Source organism: Mchenga conophoros, linkage group LG5, assembly GCF_057382185.1.
Source record: "Mchenga conophoros isolate Kocher_MC1m ecotype Shallow Benthic linkage group LG5, M_conophoros_male_GT1.1, whole genome shotgun sequence".
NCBI classification, from domain to species: domain Eukaryota; kingdom Metazoa; phylum Chordata; class Actinopteri; order Cichliformes; family Cichlidae; genus Mchenga; species Mchenga conophoros.
In genome coordinates, this window is record NC_140530.1 from 25529625 (window position 1) to 25550102 (window position 20478).

The window sequence follows — 20478 nt, forward strand, 5'->3', positions numbered from 1 at the left end:
AATTTGTTTCATTTTTTTTATGTTTACGAACACAATTTCCCTCAATTTTATGTGTCTCATGTTGAAGGTTTTATGTTTAACCTTAATTTCAGCATTCAAATTCACCTGATTAAGTTCAGAGAAATAATTGTCATGATGAAAACACTGCCCCAGATATTTGCATCTGTTTCATGTTCCTAATGCAGCTTTATTTTGAAAAGATGTTTTTGCCATGACACGCCAATCCTAAAAAACAGGAATTGTTCTTATAATCAGTGCAACACAAGTAAAGTAAACAAAATATTTACCTGATATTTTTTACACAGCTTATTGCAGCGCTTGAATAAATATAGCATCTGACTATGTCTCCGACTCCTCCTTGGGGAAGGCACCTCCTGTCAGCCCTCCCCTCTGCTGGAGGAGTCGCTCTGGTTTTCCTATCTACATCAGTGACATTTCAACCTGGTGACTAAAGCTGTCTGCACTGTGCGGAGTTGGGCTCTGTGATTTTTAAATGTGTATGGTTATATTTGCTCCGGTAAGTTTCTTTGCTTGGTGGTTTATTTTCTGTATTTATCTCTTCGGGTTGGTGAAAATGATGACGTCTGCTTCTATTCACATTTAAAATGTAATTGTATCAATAACAGCAGTTTAATTAGGGATCATTTTTAGTTTGTGTTTGATGTTAAAAGTAATAAATGGACTCAAAGTTGCCGATGCAGAGTAAAGCTCTTGTTCTTTGTGTCAGTGAAGTGGAAGAAATAGGAAGCTGTCTGCCTCACAGTCAGTTGGGTCTCACAGTAAGTTAGACCTCTGAGTTTGGTATTAGCATTGACAAATTGAATCTCACTGTACTGCTGTGGCCTCCTTCCAGGGCACAGTCAGGAGCTCTGTTTGTTGTCTTCCAACCTTTAAATTATTCAGGTTTTGTTTTCAAACCAATTATAAATCTTAATAATCTGTCATATAATTTATTGATGTGTATACATTATGCAGGAAGCTGCACTCACACGCTGATTGGAGTCAACTACTTTTGGAGAGTCTGAATAAATGATCAACTAATGGTTACTGGTTTATGATTTTTCTTTCAAAGATTTTTGCCATCTGTGCTTTTGCAACATGTGGAGGATACTATGGTCATCTCCAGGTTAAGGTGGACTGTGCAGACAGGAGGCAGAATAACCGCAGCATCAACATTGATTTCGGGTATCCTTTCAGGTAAACGAATTGCTTATGTTTCCTTTTTGATCCCTTTTGGTTGTTTGCTTCTAAGTAAGATTCCTTTAATCTTTCACAGCTAACTTTAAATAAATCTCTTTACATTTTATTATTTTAAGAGCTGAAATGTGAATAGTCTCCTAAAAAAGCATGTCCACAGTAATCATCTTAAATAGGCCCAGAAAGTATTTTAAAATTGTACAGGCCTGCTCCATTGACATGACAGCTCTAAAACAGAGGAGCTGCTTTTTCTTTGTCCAACTTAGGATGAGAGAGCTTGACAGCTGAGCAGGAGTCTGACCCATTTATTGTCCCAGAGTCTAAAATACTTCCCCGCATCATTAGATTCATCCGTACCTGGACTCCTATGAGAAAAATCTTAGCTTCAGGTGCTTTTGTTTTTAACTTCTGTTCCAGTGTTTCTATTTTACCACTCGCTCTCATCTTACAACATGTACGTGTAGGTGATTTGAATGCTTAGCGACCCAATGATATTATGATGAGCCACAAATTAGTATCTTTGTCATAGTGTGTGTGGTAGCGGATCCCAAATTTGAACCCAAAAATCACTGTGAGGAGTAAAATCTAAATCATGCCTTTAATAAATAAATGAGGGAGCAGTTCAAATGAAAACTGAGATCAAAAAGATAACAAAATCCAAGGACTCCAGGAAAATGGACACTAACCTAACTAGGAACATCAGCAGGAGGAATAACAAATGCACAGAGCAAGGATAACAGGAAAAGTGAAGCTGCTTCTGCACACAAGGCTACTCAAGGGAAGTGAACGCAGCTGGGGAACAACACAGGTGCTCACAGTCTGCTGCAAACAATCTGGAAAATAAGATGAGGAGAAGTAAAACTGAATACAACTATAAAAATAAAGCAGGAAGTGAAGCATGATAACTAAACAGGGGAAACCCAGACACGGCTGAACTAACGCAGGGAAACTGACATGAGAAGATAGACAGGAACTAAGGAAATTGAAATCATGAAGCAAATAACAAGGCAACCTAAGAATCAACAGAAAATATTAAAATGAACAATACTAGAAAGTCCACAACTCGAAAACACTGCATCAATGACCTGGGGCCATGTCAGCCTTTCTTTGTGAACCATTACATAAACATTACTCGGCTGTCTTCCAGGATGACAAAAAAAAATTGTTCTTATTGCTTTGTTGAATCTGGCAGGTCCTTTTTATTCACAGCAATTACATATTTTCAGATCTGTGGTGGGAATATAGAATATAATTACCCACTGATTAAATGAAATTGCTGTGTTATACAGAGAATCCAGCCAAAAGTGGATGTTGAAGAGTTTAATTTTATACCAGTAAAGTGCAAAGAGCAATGCATGAACATTGGGGGTTTTTATTGTCTAAAAAAAGCCTGGTTTAGGTGAGTGGCTTCCACAGGGAGGTCACACTTTTCACATCATTTCATTTGAGCCATGAGTGGTGTGCCTGTTAATCATAATTACTAGTCTTGTGTGTGTGTGTGTGTGTGTGTGTGTGTGTGTGTGTGTGTGTGTGTGTGTGTGTGTGCGTGCGTGTGTGTGTGTGCAGGTATTAGTCAACCTTCGCAGTGTAATTGTGGAAAATAAATGTTGACAGTTGTGCAAAAGTTGCCATCATGGCAAATAGGTTCTGTTGGCTTTGTCTGTAGAGTTTGGATGCTCCTCCTGTGCCTGCATGGACTTTCTCCAAAGAGTTTGCTGCTACATTGACTGTAGATGTGAATATGAGTGTGAATGATTTTCTGTCTCCATGAGTTCAGCCTGTGATAGACCAGTCCAGGCCTGTATCCTGCCTCTTGCCCATGCACAGCTGGCTTACTGTCCTGAACCGGAAAAGGGGTTGAGACGATATGAAAAATATGAACATTTACAACTGCTTTGCTATTTCATTCAAATGAATAAAATGTTCATTTGGCAAATATGTCTACACTGCTTTTCTATGCATATATTTTAACTCGCTTAGCATGTGAACAGTGTAAAAGTGGGAGTTGTGTTGAAAAAATTGCTTCTGTTTTTCATGCTCTTATTTGTGATGGGTTTTTTTTTTAATCATTAATTTATAACAAACTGATCAAAAGCCAAACCCTGGTGAAAAACAACCAGCCACATGAACCGACCCACTCAAACCTCTCATGCCCTGTACAACTGCATTAGAATAGATGCTGAGAGAAGTCAAACATACATTGTTAAGAATACTGGGCAGCGGTGGATCAGGAGGTGGAGCAGGTCATTTGCTTGAGAAGGTCAGCAGTTCCTCTAATCTGCATGTTGAAGTATCCTTTGGCAAGATAGTGAATGCGGATGGATCTGTGTGAATATTAAGTTAAAAGCACTTAGTAAGGTAAAACTGGTGCTTGTGTAGGTGAATGAAGCTTGTAGTAAGAAAGTGCTCGAGTAGAAAAAGTGCTATATGAGTACCAGTCCATTTACCATGTACTCCTTATGCTTTAGTATTTTATAATGAAGACCTAATTAATATTGGGTCTACTTAGTAGAATTTTTTTTCTTCAGTGCTTTTTAGGCCATATTGTACTTTTTGAGCATGCATAAATACGCAACACCTTGCATCACACTTTTCTCTCTGAGGAGAAGACAGAAAACAGCATCAACTATGAAGCACAGCGTCTGCGGTTTTTCAAGTTTTATCAACCATTATAAACCAGTATAAACCAGTATAAAATGCTAACTGAAAAAAGTGACTAATCCTCACTGAGTGAAGGATTAATGAAGATTTAAACTTGATCCTGTCAGGGTAACAGTTGCTCAGTTTGCTGTTATCAGACTGGTCAGTGCTTCATATTTCAGAAGCAGTTTCACTGTCCTTTCGTCATATTGGAGAGAGATCTTGCAGACGTCCTTGGCTTTTTTTTCTTTTTGCAGCTACTTTATAAATATTGTATTGCATTGCTTCTTATACGAGCAACACCAAATTCACAAGAGTCTCGTGAGAAACAAACAAAAACAACAGCTAAGAAAGAGAAAACTGAGCTTTATTTTTTATTAAAGCACCACTAGATTTCTAAGCTGTCCTTCACAAACTTTCCTTTTTGTTTTTTCCCAAACACTGGTGAACAAGTTTCAGACAGACTTTGAAAACTGATTGTATATAAAGAGTTATTTAACCAATCAGTTTTGCAGCAACAAATTTCCCCCGCTTCTCCACGTAAACCTGCTCTTTCTGTTTTGTAGATTACAGCAAGTGCATTTTAAAGCTCCTTTGTGCAAAGAGAACAGAGATGAGATTATTTTCCTGGAAGGTGACTTCTCCTCAGCTGCCCAATACTTCATGACTGTGGGTGTCTTTGCTTTCCTGTACTCGCTGTTGGCAACGATTGTCTATGTCTTCTACCAGAACAAGTACTTGAAGAACAACAGAGGTCCACTTGTGGTCAGTGAGTTTTCATGTTCAGATTTTTCAGTGTTCCAGCTTCATATTACCGTCTGATAGAGTCTTGTTTATGTATTATATAAAATGCAATTCAGACGTGACCAATATAGCTAAAAGAATAGTTGCAGTATTTTGTGACTCCACTCTGGAGCCTTCCTGCACATCCATATACATGAAGTGTATAAAGTGGGGAGCAGCATCAAGACCTGCTTATTAAGTCAGACAGGGCATAAAAGTGGAGCTAGGGTGGAGACTGGTTGTCAAGTAGCTTGCAGATTTGCACTAACTCTGTATGAGATACCCAACTGTGTAGTGGAGTCATTGGCTGATATGAGGTGGCATTAATATAAGCATATCTGCTGGTATTAGGCCTGAGGCTGACATTCATGATCTAACTTTACTTTTTTTTTTTTTAAGTCGTTGCTCAATTTGGTTTTTGACTTTTTCTCCTTTCTCCTGTGTCTCAGGACTTTGTTGTTACGATCATCTTCTCCTTCATGTGGTTGGTCAGCAGTTGTTGTTGGGCCAAAACTCTTTCTGATATAAAGACAGTCACCAACCCAACACAGGTGCTTCTTCTCATCACTTCCTGCAGAGCTCAGGAAAACAAATGCACAGCTACAGAGGAGCCTCTCTGGTCACGTCTTAACACATCTGTGGTATGTCTATAATTAAAGAATGACGCACGTTCTGAAGCACTGCTATTGAAAGCGATTTTATATTAGTGTGTTTTTTCTTTTCCTCCAGGTCTTTGGCTTTGTTAATGTTGTCCTTTGGTCTGGGAATATTTGGTTTGTCTTCAAAGAGACGGGCTGGTACAAGACTGGACAGAGATATCCGACCAGGAGTGCGTCTGGGAAACGCTCCGGTTCAATGCGACAGCGGCTCTACAGCGAGAGCAGCTTCGACCAGCCAGAGGAGAACTTTGCTCCCTCTCGACAAAACAGTTTCAATCTGTCAAAGGGAGACTTTGATCACCAGTTGCAGAGGCAAGCTAGCATCAACCAGACACAGGTAAGCTTCAGCTTACCACAGACATATCTTGGTAAACCGGTAATTTATGACAGAGAAGATAAAGTGGCTTCTCAAGGTCCAATGATATTTGTCAATGAGATGTGACTTAGAGTTTGACCGTGCACATGCACGTAGAGAACTGAATGAAAATTTGCTACTGCTGTTTTGAGTTTGTGAAAATGACATCATTGCTGACTAAATGTAATGCTGAAGGGTTTGGATCACAACGTAGTTTATCCTCTACATAAACTTATACGCTCATGATTGCTCAAGAATACTGTTTCTGAGATCTCTGGGTCCTTTTGCATGTTTTACTGTGCATTTTCTATTTTCCTTTTATTTTCTGTGGACAATTTTTTTTTTTTTGGGGGGGGGAGACTAAGTTTCATCTAAATCTAATCTAAACTCTACATTTCCAGAAAACAATTAAAATATCCTTTCACAGTTACACTGAGATAGGATCTGGTTGCTTTAGCGTTATCATTCTGGGGCTTTGTGTTCTTCATAAAGAAATGATTTTACTTTACAAACTTTATAAGTGCTTGATCTTACCTTTAAATGAAAAAACACATCACACTACAGTGCTCTCTAATATGTAATATGGAAATATGTTGTATCAGTGGACAAATACATGTAACCAGTGTGTGAGCATTCTCCCATGAATATTTATTTGTTTGACTGTTCTGCATAATTGATTCTGTTTGTTATTAGCACTGCAGTGTCTCCATTTGAACATTTATGAGTATTAATAGATATGTGCTTCTGTAAATGCATGCATAGTCACCTTTTGACGTAGTTATATCAAAGCTGAATGTTTCCTTTATATATCCCTTCCAATATATCAGTATAATTTTCATGTTGAAATCATACTGTTAACATGAAACAGGCGTAAGTATATTTTACCTGCTTGTGCTTGTATGTGCTCATGGGATTTTCAGCCTATTTCATGTTTCACTGCATATTCTTCAGTTATATGGTTGATTTTTTAGGTAGTCACAGTTTAATCAGGGTGTATTCTGTGGTTACTTTCTTCAGTAAAAGATGTCAATCTCTATGTTTTCATTAAAAAAAGAAACAAAACAAAGGACATTGAAAGTGAGGAAATACTAAAAAAAAAACTAATGGAGATATTTCCAAAGGAAATAATTAGTGAACGCTGTTATGAGAACACCAAAGTAAAGCGTTTCTCACACTGTGTATCAGGATTATCTCAAGTGCAAAGCCCAAAGGGATAATCCCTCAGGGTATCTGTTTCATCCTATTTGAGACAATTAACAAAATGCTAACTAATACTTAAAACCGCTTAACCTCTTTGACTACACAGGTTTGGTCCTTGTAAACAAGTCGCTGCAAAGACAGAGTGATATACATGCATGATGGTACAAGCATGATCAGCCAGTGCATTTCAGTTTAAATAAAATCATGAAGTTGAACACGACTGTACAAACTGTGCAAACAACTGTGCACCTGTGGTTGTAGCGGGAAACCCAAACAGTTTTCATAAGACACCACAGAAATTATTTTAACTTGTGAACTTTACACATAACTTTACAGCCTGTTATTGTGTTAAATTTATATACTACTACTACTTCTACCACTACAATTATTATTATAATCATTATCATCACAATCACTATCGTATGAACAGTATTTACAAATATCCTTAAATTAAAAGATTTACTCAAATAGCACTATGACAGCACAGCAGTTACAGTGCTGATAATAGAAAGTGTTTGACCCCTCCCTGATGTCTTAGTTGTTTTTTTTTTTATCTATTTGACACACTTACATGTTTCAGATCATCAAAATATAAATTTACATTAGTAGTTGCCACTCTCTCCTTGTTAAATCATAATTTAACTGTGATTAACTTCCTTTTTAAAAGGCGGCGAGAGTCATTATCCACAAATGAAAAAAAAAGACATCAGGAAAACTACCACAAGAGTGAACCTTCCTCGGAGTCATTTTCCTACCAAAATAATTCCAACAGCGCCTCCGTGACTTATCCAGGAAGTCATAAAAGAATTGCTCAAAAAAACAAAATTAACCTTTTGAAAGTACCCAGTCAAAACCCAGACTTAAATTCAATTGAATTACTTTAGCAGCACGGTGGCATGGTGGTTCGTACTCTCTCACAGCAAGGAAGTCCTGAGTTCAGCTCCACTATCTGGCTGGGGTCCTTCTGTGTGGAGTTTAAATGTTCACTTGGCTTCCACCCACAGTCCAAAGACATGCAGTTAGTGGAGTTAAGGGTGATTCTAAGTTTCTTGTAGGTGTAAGTGTCAATGGTTGTCAGTCTCTCTATGTTGGCCCTGCAACAGATTGGTGACCTCATGAATAAGAAGAGGAGAGTGGATGGATACTTTAGCATGACCATTAAACAGGGTCTTCATGCTTGTGCTTCCTGCAGTTTAAACCTCCTGCAGTATGACTGAAATAAAACAATTCTGCAGTGAAAAGTGGGCCAAAGCTCCTCCACAGGGATGTTATACTGCAGACTCATTGCTATATTTTATCTTATTTTATATTATCTCAAGCACTTGATTGCAGTTCTTGCTGTCAAGGATGGCGCAGCCATTTGTTAGTTTTAAGCAGTTATATTTAGGTTTACTTTTTCACACAGGGCTAGGTCGATTTGGACATTTACATTAAATCTTAATTTAAAAACTGCATTTTCTTTTCACTCAAATTATATTTTTCTAAGATTACAATTTGTTTGATGATCTGAAACATTCAAGTGTGAGAAATGTAGAATTTTTTGAATTTTTTATTTTATTTGTTTTGGATTAGTTACAGCTGTATTACTGCTTATTAATGCCAATTTCTAATCAGCCAATCACATGGCAGCAACTCAGTGTATTTAAGTATGTAGACGTCAAGACGACCTCCTAAAGTTCAAACCGTGCTGTGTTCAAAGTGACTTTGAACACAGCACGTGTATCAGGATTATCCCACAGTGACATTTGGATGGTAGGGTCAGAATTTGATGTAAACAAGATGAAAGCATGGCTTCCTGCCTTGTACCAATGTTTAAGCTGATATATGTTTTAATTATACATGTAAATTGAAAAATACAATACACACGTCTGTAAATCTGCTGGATTAGTGCAAGAATTGAATCCAACAAATGTACTAGAGTTTTGTTATGCATGTATAATATGATCAAGTGACTCATGTTGTTTATAGTTTATCTTACTCTGAAGGATTTAACTTTAGGATGTATGTTATGTCAGTTGTTGCTGTGCATATTTCTTCAATCATAGTGTGATAGTGGGTGATATATGCCAAAGTGAGTGTATACCATTATTAGTTTGTGTAGAAAGAGATACGACCCACTAATTTCAGTGACAAAGTATATAAGTAAAAGAAACAAAAAAAGTAGTAAATACTAAAAAATACAGAAAGCAATCAAATTTGGGAAACCAGCATAGTGAATCACTAATGAATACTGATTTAAAGAAGCGTGACTCACACTGTGAATGGAATCATCTCACCTGCAAATCCTGATGGAATAATCTTTTCGAAGTCAGTGTCATCTGTTTAAGGTGGCCATAATACTAATACCTAAAATGTTTCACCACTCAGACCATAAACTGTTCATGACTTTGAGTTGGTAGCTGTTGGTTGAGCTGATTTGTGTACATGTTCACCAATATAAATGTCAGCAATCCGTAATGCTATAATCCACCTTTGATTTTAAAGTCATTTCCATGTCACCTAAGTAAATTATTATTGTTATAAGTAAGCCACTACAGGTGGAATAAATATTCTTCACTGAATGATAACTTTGCTTGTGAACCTCAGTGTGTCAGTGGATCTCCACCACTCATTCATTCATTCATTCATTCATTCATTCACGGGAACACCACAATGTTACACATGGAATTCGGTTATCATGGCAGGTGCCCAACAGTTGCCTGTTTTTGAACGTGTTTTGTGTTGTTTGACAAGTTGTTCTTGCTTTAGCCCATGAGAAGGCATACTCATAAGTAGTTTGATGTGGTATCTGAGCAGCAAATAATATGACAACACTGTTTGTGCTCATCTGAGCATTGAGGCTGCATACTCAGTGAGGCAAATGCTTCAAAATCTGTTTGACTGATTTAACTTGTGTTCTGTAGAAAAATAAAATGAGACTGAAATGCCTGATATTTAGGCTGTTTCAACAAACACCGGGATGATATGTCATCAGAACAAATTGGTTTTAAGAAATGTTTCATTTTTTTTTCACACACAAACATTAACCTGCCAAAAAAAAGAAAAAAGAAAAATGCAAATAAATTTTCCACTACATAAATTTGCCGAAAAATGGCAAAGCAGAAAAAACTCAGAAAAAAATAATTAACTTTTCTTGTCAGGGATCAAATAATATAGATTTCGTATGTTAAAAGCAAACTGTGGTAAACTTACACTTGCTGACTGGGAATCCTGCTTAAAATTAGGCCGGTTGTTAACAGACTGCTGCTAACGGAACTATTATGTAGCTCCAGCCGTCCTCAAAGTGAACATTAGCTTTGAGTTACAGTCAGAGCATCCCCAAGTTTGTTATTAAGGCCTCTGTATGCAGTCCGCTATCTGATTAAAGCAATTAGAACAAAGAGGGGTGATGCTCGCCTCTGCCGGCCCCCTGACAAAGAGACTGAGCACATGCAGGTGTCCAGAGGAGGCTCTTTGAAGAAAATTGCAGTGAATGTACCCACAGCATGCCAATTAGGGTCAGGTCATCAGCAGGAAATAAAAGGCTACATCATGAGATAGATGGCCCATCTTGTATGGAGGAAAGGCTACATTTAAATGTAATTAATCCCCTTCGTAAGATGTCATACTGGCATGTAGCACTTAATGTTGGTTATGTCTGTTTTCCCTGGTGTACATGAACCAGCTGTGACTTTTATTTCCAAATGAAGCACATTGAGGAAGATGTTGTACACAGTGGTGATACAGAGACATAAGATATTTTTCACTTTTTGTAAACACCTGCAGGGGGCATTATCCACCTGTTTTATCATCTGTAGGCTTTCCAAGCGAGGGTCCTACTATGTTTATTAAAAAAAAAATAACATCAACTCTTTTCTTTTTTTTTTATCATTCCACTTGAGCAACAATTATGTGCTACCTTTCTAAATGTCAGGTCTTTGCTTTTCATTTTGTACCTTTTTTCAGTCTCAGAAAATGTAGCATGTATAACAGCAGACACGTAAGGTTGTATGTTAGGAGTTAGGCCTCAAGGGGGTGGTGTAACATCACACCAAATATAAGTTGTTTTTTCTACTGATGCATTCCCGTAAATAGGATTAATAATGTCCTCTTCTTCTCCGTGCAAATTGCAGGAAAATAAGTCATTTTTTCACTTGTTCTCCAAAAAGAAACAAACCACAAAGGGTGTATGTTTTTTGTTCTTGTTGTTGGTGTCAAATGTTTTATTACACATATTTCTCAAAAATGTCTACACTCATTTATCACCACATTGCAGAAAAAAGCTAATTATTTGTAAAAACATGTTTGGGTGATTTCTCATATATCAGCTTCACATCTTCAGACGTAAGAAATGTGCTATCAGAATTGTGTATTTATACATAGACTCATGACCAGGCCGAAGGACATTTTGATGTTATGGTCAGCAGAGGTATTCATCATACCCTTGGTGAAAAATGTATTGACGCCCATTGTAGACCCGTTGTTATAATCCCCTCACTGTGATTGTTTTCCATCATAAGAGAGTGAAACAGGGAAACAGACAGTTTCTGATGCAGGTCATTTATTTCACTGGCCTACTTTCACATCTCAGCAGTTCTTCATTATTTTAAACATTCACACATCACAAAACCTTCACTATATAAAACTTGCAATAAGTGTGACACTTCTGTCTAAGGAGCACTTCCTTTTCTTTTCATTGCTGCCCTTTCATGGTGGATTACTATAATTTATAAGTATGCAACAACAGCCATTCCTGTCCAAAAGGGAATCATTAACTGTCAGTCTTGACTAACTTGAAGATGACATGTTGACAATATAATCAGCAAGTGACTATGTTTTGTTTTTAATTGAGAAAACAGTAATAACAGCCTGGAGAAATTTAGTGGGTGTTGAATGATACACATATGGTAAATGGCCTGTATTTGTATAGCGCTTTACTAGTCCCTAAGGACCCCAAAGCGCTTTACACATTCAGTCATCCACCCATTCACGCACACATTGGTGATAGCAAGCTACATTGTAACCACAGCCACCCTGGGGTGCACTGACAGAGGCGAGGCTGCCGGACACTGGCGCCACTGGGCCCTCTGACCACTAGGCAACGGGTGAAGTGTCTTGCCCAAGGACACAACGACCGAGACTGTCCAAGCCGAGGCTCGAACCGGCAACCTTCCAATTACAAGGCGACCTCCCAACTCTTGAGCCACAATCGTCCTGCACATATGTGCAAACCTGTGTGTGTGTGTGTGCCCTTTGGATTTAATTTAAATCTATGTGTAAAGCTTTAGAGTTAAACAACAAACAGGTATGTTTCTTTTCATGCATGCATTTATTTTCTACTCAAGTCTATATTTTATTTTTTTATACATAAAAATAACACCACTGGTAGACCAGTTAAGTATACAGTATGCCCCCCTTCCCCCCCACACACATCCCCAACCATAAAATTACATGAAAACAATCAGCATGTGATTGCACATTCATCAGGTAAAAGTGTCACATTTCAGCAGTTTTACAGTTTTTCTTTTGACATTTTGAGGATCTGAGTTCCTACACATCGACTCACTCACTCAAATGCTCTCACATGCACACAGACGCACAACTGCTGTACAAGATCACCTCAACAGAAAATGCATTTTTTGTTAGTTCAGAGATAAGATAAGATAGAATTCCTTAGTGTTTTTGTCCAAAGTCCGCTTCTTAAATCCATTTGGCAAAAGATTTCTCTAATGGGAATTTTGAAAATTTGCGAGCGATCATCAGTGTCCTTATATCTGAAGATGCCATCAGGATTAAGACACAGAGGACACCTCTGTCTTGCTTGTTGAAACTGAGGTCTCATCCTCCACCATGCCGCCCATTCCAATGGTGGATAGCATGCAGTTACGGAACTGAAAGACAGCCAATTCAGAAACTCAGTAAACAGCAAAAGACTGAAAAACAGAGAAGAAAACTATGAGAATACGTAACACCAACCTGTTTGTTCATTAGCACGTAGATAACAGGGTTGTACAAGGCTGAGCTTTTTGCAAAGAAAGCAGGGATGGCTGCAGTGAGGGCACTGAAAGAAGCTCCCTTGTTCATGAAAATCCAACCAGCAAAGCTAGCATACGGTGTCCAAGCTATTAGGAAGCCCATGACCATCAAGACACACATACGGGTCACTTCCTTCTCAGCTTTCTGGGTAGAAGCTGAGTCCTGCTGCTGTGCTGCTGCCTGTTAAGTTTTATGGTCAGTTAGGTTAATGTAACACCAATAAATTCCACAGTAGCAATGGCTAGCTTGGTTAGATTAACTAAACTATTATAAATAATTTAAGAACTTTAGCTTCACTTACAGCTTTGACTGTCATCACAAGGCTTCCATAAGTGAAGAAAATGATGAAGACAGGAACGAAGAAGTGAACAGCAAACATGTACATGACATATGACTCATTGTTGAAACCTGGAGCCAGTGTGTAGTAGTCAGGACCACAGGAACACTGCATTCCCTCAGGAATGTACCTGTGTGAGATTGTGAGAAAGAAAGTCATGTCCTCATTCAGTAAAAATAGCTCTTTACATTTAACATCTAGTTTTGTGAGTGAAAATATCTAATTTTCAAGTTAGTGGCTTAAAAGTACAAAAGGCTGTTTAACTAAATAAAATATTAAGAAATATTTGAGTACCTGGACCATCCAAAGAGTGGAGGTGCAGCACAAGCCATTGCCATGATCCATGTGAAGAGTACTCCAGCACCAGCATGAGTTCCAGAGAACTTGAAGCTTCCCATGGGTTTGCAGACCACAATGTATCTCTCAATAGCCAGGACAACAAGTGACCAGAGAGCAACTTCACCTGTAGACAGAAAAGGTGAGTTATTCATTGATATTGTATATCTGCCAATGAAATAGAAAGGATCCTGAAAAGGATCTGACTTCTTGCTTACCTCCTAGTGTGGCCATGAATCCCTCAATTGCACAGAAGGTGGATCCAAGAATGAAGTAGCCACTAAAAGCTGATGTGATGGTGATGGTGAATCCAAAGCAGCACATGATGAGTCCAGCCACAGCCAGGTTGACCAGGATATAGTTGAGAGGTTGCCGGAGCTTCTTGTTCTGAGCAGTTACAAACAATGTCAGGCCGTTGATGGGAGTCCCAGTGCAGATCAGGAAGAACATGTAGAAAGCCAGGAGCTTGAAAAAGATCGGGTCTGCCAGGTAATACTGAGTGTACTCAAAAGGACTTCTAACAATCCCAGTCCTGTTGGACATGGGAATGTAGAAGTTCTTGCCTTCAGTGCCATTGGGCTCAATTCCTCCTTCCCAAGCCATCTTCTGTTGTCTAGTTTGCTTGAGTTTCAGCTGATGGAATATCCCAGTAGTGTTAGAAAGGTGTAAACCAACCACACACAGGTAGTTTATGGCTGCCTTGGTGTTTTATACCTGCTCAGGGTTATCCTCAAATTAGCAAAATTAGATTACAAGAGGATTGTGAGGAAGTGAACAGATCAAGTCTGACTGATAATTGACTTTAAAAAGCAAAGAGGGACAATGACCTTAGGGTCAAACATCTTGGCCTCTTGACATATAAATTTCCTCATTTTGCAGAAAATGATGCTTTACATTACACACCCCCTTCTTATAATGTAGGAAATGATATTTTTCTTTGCTTTTGGTTGTCATTGCTTAAATTCACAGTATAGTACAAACATTGTTTCAAATAGTTTTAGAAATTCTGTTTAAAGTAAAATAAATAAGTAAATAGGTTTTATGGTTGGAGTATTTAAAAATGAAACCTCAGAAAGGAAGTAACCATAACCTTAACACAATCCTAAAACTATTGTATTAAAATATGTGATTTGGAGCATTTGAAAGAATTTCTCCCAAGTCTTTGCAATTAGGAGATAGAAAAATGAAGTGTTTTTAAACTTTTGATCATTTGTTTAAACAGTTTATCAAAGGAACTTTATCAAAGTAACTAAAAGGAACTGAAGTGATTAAGGAAATTGTGACTATTAAATATATGAATACCTATGACAATTATTCATGGTAAAGCAAGACTGTTGATGTAGCGATGTATCTCTTATTTGTTTCAATACATGTTGCGTGTTCAGTACCCCATCAGCGTGGTGGGGTCAAACACAAAGATTAGGAAAAAACTGAGTGTATTCAAAACAACACAACTGAAGACCTAATTGCTATAGTTTTGTTATTTCAGTAGGTGTTACAGTAGGTGATTCAGCCAACTAGTCCAATGCCTAATTAACGCCTCAAAGAGACGTTTAACATTTGACCATGAATATGTGAACTCACGCCAGCAGTTAACAGCTTAGAACAGACACGCAGACATTACATAAATGTAACGTCGGTGTCAGCATGATTTTGGTCGTTTCAGGTGTCATATAGTATTTCTAATTTACATTTTCTGGTGTGCCGAGAGTCGTTTTGGCCTAGCGTGAACAATTACTGCACAAACTGCGATACTGCAAACAGTAACAAATGGACGGACCTCTCAGAGCTCACTTCAAGTGCAACTCGCCACTGGGTGTCCCCTGCTGCGCGCTAAAGACTCCCATACTGTGTGTGCGCGCATGCACCCGTGCATTTCTTTCGCAGTGCTCCCAGTATCTACCTGCTTCTGCTACAGATTACTTTTAGAGAAACCGCGAAATGGATGGTCGGAAGAAAAGAAAAGGACAGAGGCAGAGAATTAAAAATGACAGAAATCCCTCAGCGTCAGACGCACCTAAATACCGCAAAATAAGCCCCAGTCAGGGATCAGGTTAGTCAAAAACACTCGCTATAACACAAAAAGAATATGTAGATTGGCATTCTAGCTCGTAGTGTAGTGAATATGGTTGCTGTTGTTGTTGTTGTTGTTTTTACTTTGATAATTTTGTTTATTGTTTGAATATAGTGATAGTTATCTGGACACTCGCTTTTCAAAATGGGTATACAGCTATTTTTATGCCTCCCGTGGTGCGTTGTGTTTTTAAATGTAGTTTTCCCAACCATATACACGCTTTCCTCATGTACAAAAAAGGCACATAAACGCAACACACTTTGGAGTTCCATAAATATCTAGACGTGCGTGAATCTCGGAGTAAGTGTGCTGCATGCAATATCTTACGCCAAATACGAGGAAGTGCCAAAGCTTGTAAAACTTGTTTGATATTCTGAGCTAGTTGGAGGAATTTATTAAATACATGCAGCTTGATACAGCAGCAGGATCAATAGTGTCAGAGGATTGTGCTGACGTTTGACTACCAAACCGGGGAAACAGGTGTCGCTTCATCAATTAATTAAGTAGTTTCTCCGGACAAAATATGATATATTACAATATTTAAGCGATTCCCCCCTTTTTTGTAATCCACGCAGACAAAACATTCAACCTAATGTGCCATAGTGGGAAAAACAGTTACTCTCTCTGTCATGTATTATTCAAAAAATGACGTGAGCTGCACTCCCAACGCCGACTTTTACTGACTTAATTATCCCTCAGAATGTTAGTTATAGTGCACTGATTTGTTTGGTACAGTTGCTTTAGCTCACTATAGTGCATGTATTTATACTTAGGCATTCTTTAGCCAAAGGGATACGCAGTAACAGTAGGCTAATGTGTGTTAATTGGCTGAAACGGTTTTGTCGTCTTAGCGCAGTGTTTGAACTCTAGCACTGGGGAACAGGACTGTAGGCTACAGTATGGATTATTACAATTTTGTCTTTCTTCCTGCAGAGAAATGAAAAAGCTAATCTTGTTTCTCCTTCAGATGTTATAACTGACTGTTTTGGCCGTGCTACACTCAGAAAAATAAAGGTGCCAACTGGAACCAAAAGTGGTTCTTTAGACTGATGCCATAGAAGAACCTTTTTTGGTGCCACAAAGAACCTTTCAAACAATGGTTCTTTGAAGAACCATTTCTTTCAGTGGTTCATTGAAGAACCATTAAAGGTGCCCCAAAGAACCATCAAGAAATGGTTCTTTGGGGCACCTTTAATGGTTTTTCAAAGAACCTTTTTAAAAATGGTTCTTTAAAGAACCATTTTTAAAAAGGTCCTTCAAATGGTTCTTTAAAAGAACCATTTTAAAGAACCTTTTTTGAGTGGTTCTTTAAAAAACCATTTTAAATCTTTCAAAATAAAATGCATCATAAATTGAATTTGAGTAGGGTAAAATAAATACGAGCACAGCATAGACATATATTAATGGTTTATTGTCATTTTGTAGTTACCAAAAGACAAAAAGGCATTTTAACCCTCAGCACAACATCACTACTAATACATGTCACATATTAGTGTTTTAAACAGTAATAATTAATAAATATATTGGCTATACTATAAATAAATATATATATAAATACTATATCTACAGATAACACAACAAATAATACATGTATTGTTTAATTAATAAAACATCAGAAAGTGATAAAACACATTAGAAATAGCAATAGCTTCATAACAGACCAATAAATCAACACATTTTCATCAGCAGATATTTGCATGTTCAGTAAAAACATTTCAACAACAAGTTTATGATTAAAATGATCAATGAACTTCAGCCTTACGCTATGTAATGTACTTTTCATGTTGTACTCATGGTCCTTTGTTAGTCCAGTTTAGGACAATGTCTCTGACGTATGTTTCATATCAAATATATGTCATATCAAAACAAGCCCACACCTGCAGTTGTTTCAGTTTTTCACTGGTGTTTCCTGTCAGCTGGTCAACCTCACTCAGGCGGACATCCATATCAGCCAACCAAATGACAAGTTCCTCCCTTTGTGCTTCAAATCCCTCCCACTCTGAGACAAGGAGCTGAAAGAGAGAGAAAAGAGTCAATTATAAAGAAGAGAGAAAAGTGAAACCCTCCTCAGAAGGTCTGACTCGCATACCTGCAGTTGACCTGTGATGGACTCCAGTTTGGCGTTCACGTCATCCCTCGTCGATGCCAACAGCCGAGTCTGCAGGGTGCCCTGGAAGAGCTGAGTTAATGTTCGACTCCTCCTGGTCAGGCTCTCCAGCTGGATGACCCGAGGTCTCCCCTCTCGCCACTGCCTCTGAACACAGAAACACAAATTGCATCTGAAGCAGGAGGTGCAGATTTTTTTTGCTATTCTTTTCTAAATCCAGGCTAGATCACGTGGAGGTATTTGGAAAATTGTTTTGGCCAGTGGACGACTGTTGTCTTGCAGAAAGTCAAATCAATCAAACAAATGCTATACACAATCAATTCACAAGAACACATTGTAAAAAATAAGTCCAGTTCTTGCCTGATTTCAAGTGAAATCTGCATCAAAACAGGGTAAAATGAGTGTTTGCAGCAAATGTGAGCACAAAGCCTCACTTTGTACAAGCCTGCTATTACAGTTCTCCTCTATGCAGATGACTTTCCTGTTTTCAAGGCACAACTTGGATCTTCTGTATGAATCTTATGGATACACACTAAATGAAACAATAGTGTGCATGACTCCAGATTCTGATCCCTCATCCTAATATGGTCCCAACATAGCAACAGCAATAATGCAAATGTTGAGGCTTCAAAATACAAAGTCCATAAACCAATGGCTGACATGGGTTTTATCATAAGGGTGATAAATATACAGATTTCAGTCTGTCTTAGAGATTTGATGTTCATTTACCTGCAGATGCACTATACGTACCTGCTCCATGGTTTTTCACAACATTTTGCATATCACTATTTAATACAGGAAGTACGTGAACTAAAACATGTCATCGTTCTTTGTGAGAGGACCATATTAATGAAACAAACCTCAATGACATCATAGGGATCCCTAAAGATGCTCCTGCTGCTTCTCTTCCTCCTCATCCAAAGCTTCCTTCTCCTTGTCCTCAACTTCCATCCAATTGTAATTCAATCTAATTGTGTTTCTGCCCCTCCTCTTCCTCATTTTGTTGGAGCTGTGAACACAGTTAATGTGAATCTGGATTAATTTGTGCAAACAAGAAAAATCTACAGCTTTTTGGTCAGAGGTGCTCTTGTGATTTAAGCCGGGTAGAGTAGATTTATGTGTTGATGCTACCTGCTTCAGCTCTGGCTGCTGAGTGATATTTACACCCTGGCTGGATTACAAACTTTAACCATGTGCTGAACTTTGGCCCAGCGTTGATACCTCTTGTTAGTATAACGACCTCTTCTTAGCTTGTATGTATGATGTATGATGGTGGATAAATGAAATATACAAAAAAAGTTAACTATATTACAAAAGAACATCTATCTTGGAAACATCAAATGACCGGAGCATAACTTGTCAACTAGTCCGAAACTAAGTTATGCAGGAACAGTCAAAGACACACCTTCTCATGTCACATTTTTATTCATTTCTATATAATTCGATTAGACAATGAAGAGTTATCTAATCTAATTATTCATTCAAAACTCTTATGCATAGCTGTATTTTATACAGCTCATACAGAATTCAAAGTACAGGTTCATGTGAGTATTTAATGTACGGCTCAGATCTACAGAATTTCAGAGTTTCTAGAGCAGACACAGAGCTCACAACAGGCTTCAGGCGCCATTTTAGTGACTTTAACAATATATTAAATTTTAATTTCGGTCTAGCTGACATTAGGTTATGTACGCAGCACGCAATTGAACCACATATTTTAGAAGCCAAAGGTTCAAATTACCTGGGAGCACCTTCACTTAATTATAACAGTGGTTTTGTTAGGAAAACAGTTTCTGTATACCGGATACTAAATTGCGCTGACCTCAACGGCTAACGTATCTAGCTAATCGCTACTGTTAGCACAACATTAACAGCAAGCTACAATGACGAGTAACAAAAACAAAACAGTAATAAGGTTTTAATGGAAATGTTTTACCTTTTCTAACAGTCCCAGAATCCACAGCTTCAAAGTCCAGCAGGTACTGAAGACTGTTATCCTTTTCGCTGTCACCGTCCGTGAGTTTTTTTTCCCCGAAAGGTCAAGGCCCGCCGCTCGCACACTCTGTCTGCGCATGCGCATCCCAACGACTGACCCCCTCCGTCCGCTCCCGGGAGGTTATAGTATGACGTGTTCTGACGTCACTCTCTCTCTCCCTGTCATTTATTTGGCTCGAAACACATATTAACAAATTCAAATTCAAATTCAAATTTTATTTGTCACGTACACAGTCATACACAGTACGATATGTAGTGAAATGCTTGGACAACTGCTCGTGACCTAAAGAAAACAAAAAAGGAAAGGCTATGAATAAGATAGGAAATAAATATGAAAAATTAAAAAGGGTCAATTTAACTAGGAAGGAATAAAATATAAATTAAGGTTAAAAATGAAATAACTGTACAACACAAATTAGAATGAAGGGTAAATTTAACTGGGAAGAATAAGATAAAGATAAATATATAAATTAAAGTTGAAAATAAAATAACTGTACAACAAAATACACAATACACAATATAGAACTATATAAGAATGTATGAAGAAATCTAAATATAAATAAATATATACACAATAACAGCAGCTGTACAAGTATTAACCGGAAATGAAGAATATAGTGACCAGTGTTGTGCAAAACCAAAGTCCAGAAAGTCCAGTGTGTGTGTAAGAACCATATATGTGGGTCAGTACTGTGTGGTGGTGTGATTGAGAGACCGTATCGCCTGCGGGAAGAAGCTCCTCCTCAGTCTCTCTGTGTTGGTCTTCAGGGAGCGGAATCG

General features: G+C 38.0%; 3 protein-coding genes across 4 annotated transcripts; 1 reads left to right on the forward strand and 2 right to left on the reverse strand.

The window, feature by feature from the left end:
* Nucleotides 1-441: 441 nt before the first annotated feature.
* Nucleotides 442-9401, forward strand: synprb (synaptoporin b). The gene is made up of 5 exons (XM_085274537.1): nt 442-517; nt 1073-1197; nt 4404-4602; nt 5070-5261; nt 5350-9401. Exons 1-5 carry the CDS (start codon nt 494-496, stop codon nt 5719-5721), a joined length of 912 nt encoding a protein of 303 aa, XP_085130663.1. The 5' UTR covers nt 442-493; the 3' UTR covers nt 5722-9401.
* A 1696-nt stretch (nt 9402-11097) lies between these two features.
* LOC146574667 (green-sensitive opsin-like) lies at nt 11098-16735 on the reverse strand. The gene is made up of 5 exons (XM_085274535.1): nt 13741-16735; nt 13481-13649; nt 13151-13316; nt 12790-13029; nt 11098-12704 (listed from the first exon to the last, which is right to left on the reverse strand). The coding sequence occupies exons 1-5, from the start codon at nt 14123-14125 to the stop codon at nt 12606-12608; spliced, it is 1059 nt and encodes a 352-aa protein (XP_085130661.1). The 5' UTR covers nt 14126-16735; the 3' UTR covers nt 11098-12605.
* Nucleotides 16736-16990: 255 nt separating this feature from the next.
* Nucleotides 16991-19777, reverse strand: LOC146574668 (uncharacterized). 2 transcript variants are annotated; one of them, XM_085274538.1, is made up of 4 exons: nt 19640-19777; nt 18564-18712; nt 17686-17850; nt 16991-17608 (listed from the first exon to the last, which is right to left on the reverse strand). In XM_085274538.1, exons 2-4 carry the CDS (start codon nt 18618-18620, stop codon nt 17441-17443), a joined length of 390 nt encoding a protein of 129 aa, XP_085130664.1. In that variant the 5' UTR covers nt 18621-18712; nt 19640-19777; the 3' UTR covers nt 16991-17440. The 2 variants fall into 2 exon arrangements, with proteins under 2 accessions (XP_085130664.1, XP_085130665.1); XM_085274539.1 differs by lacking the exon at nt 19640-19777 and having other exon boundaries at nt 18564-19619.
* Nucleotides 19778-20478: the final 701 nt, after the last annotated feature.

What these genes read in the sequence shown, in the direction of transcription:
- LOC146574668 (XM_085274538.1), bottom strand. Translation starts at nt 18,620, where the DNA reads ATGAGGAGGAAGAGAAGCAGCAGGAGCATCTTTAGGGATCCCTATGAT. An exon ending in ATCCCTATGATGTCATTGAG is followed by an intron (nt 17,851 to 18,563) that starts GTTTGTTTCATT and finishes TTCTGTGTTCAG; the next exon opens with AGGCAGTGGCGAGAGGGGAG. An exon ending in CCATCACAGGTCAACTGCAG is followed by an intron (nt 17,609 to 17,685) that starts GTATGCGAGTCA and finishes TCTCTCTTTCAG; the next exon opens with CTCCTTGTCTCAGAGTGGGA.
- synprb (XM_085274537.1), top strand. Translation starts at nt 494, where the DNA reads ATGTGTATGGTTATATTTGCTCCG. An exon ending in GTATGGTTATATTTGCTCCG is followed by an intron (nt 518 to 1,072) that starts GTAAGTTTCTTT and finishes TTTCTTTCAAAG; the next exon opens with ATTTTTGCCATCTGTGCTTT. An exon ending in ACAACAGAGGTCCACTTGTG is followed by an intron (nt 4,603 to 5,069) that starts GTCAGTGAGTTT and finishes CCTGTGTCTCAG; the next exon opens with GACTTTGTTGTTACGATCAT.
- LOC146574667 (XM_085274535.1), bottom strand. Translation starts at nt 14,125, where the DNA reads ATGGCTTGGGAAGGAGGAATTGAGCCCAATGGCACTGAAGGCAAGAAC. An exon ending in CCACTCTTTGGATGGTCCAG is followed by an intron (nt 13,317 to 13,480) that starts GTACTCAAATAT and finishes AATCTCACACAG; the next exon opens with GTACATTCCTGAGGGAATGC. An exon ending in TTGTGATGACAGTCAAAGCT is followed by an intron (nt 13,030 to 13,150) that starts GTAAGTGAAGCT and finishes AAAACTTAACAG; the next exon opens with GCAGCAGCACAGCAGCAGGA.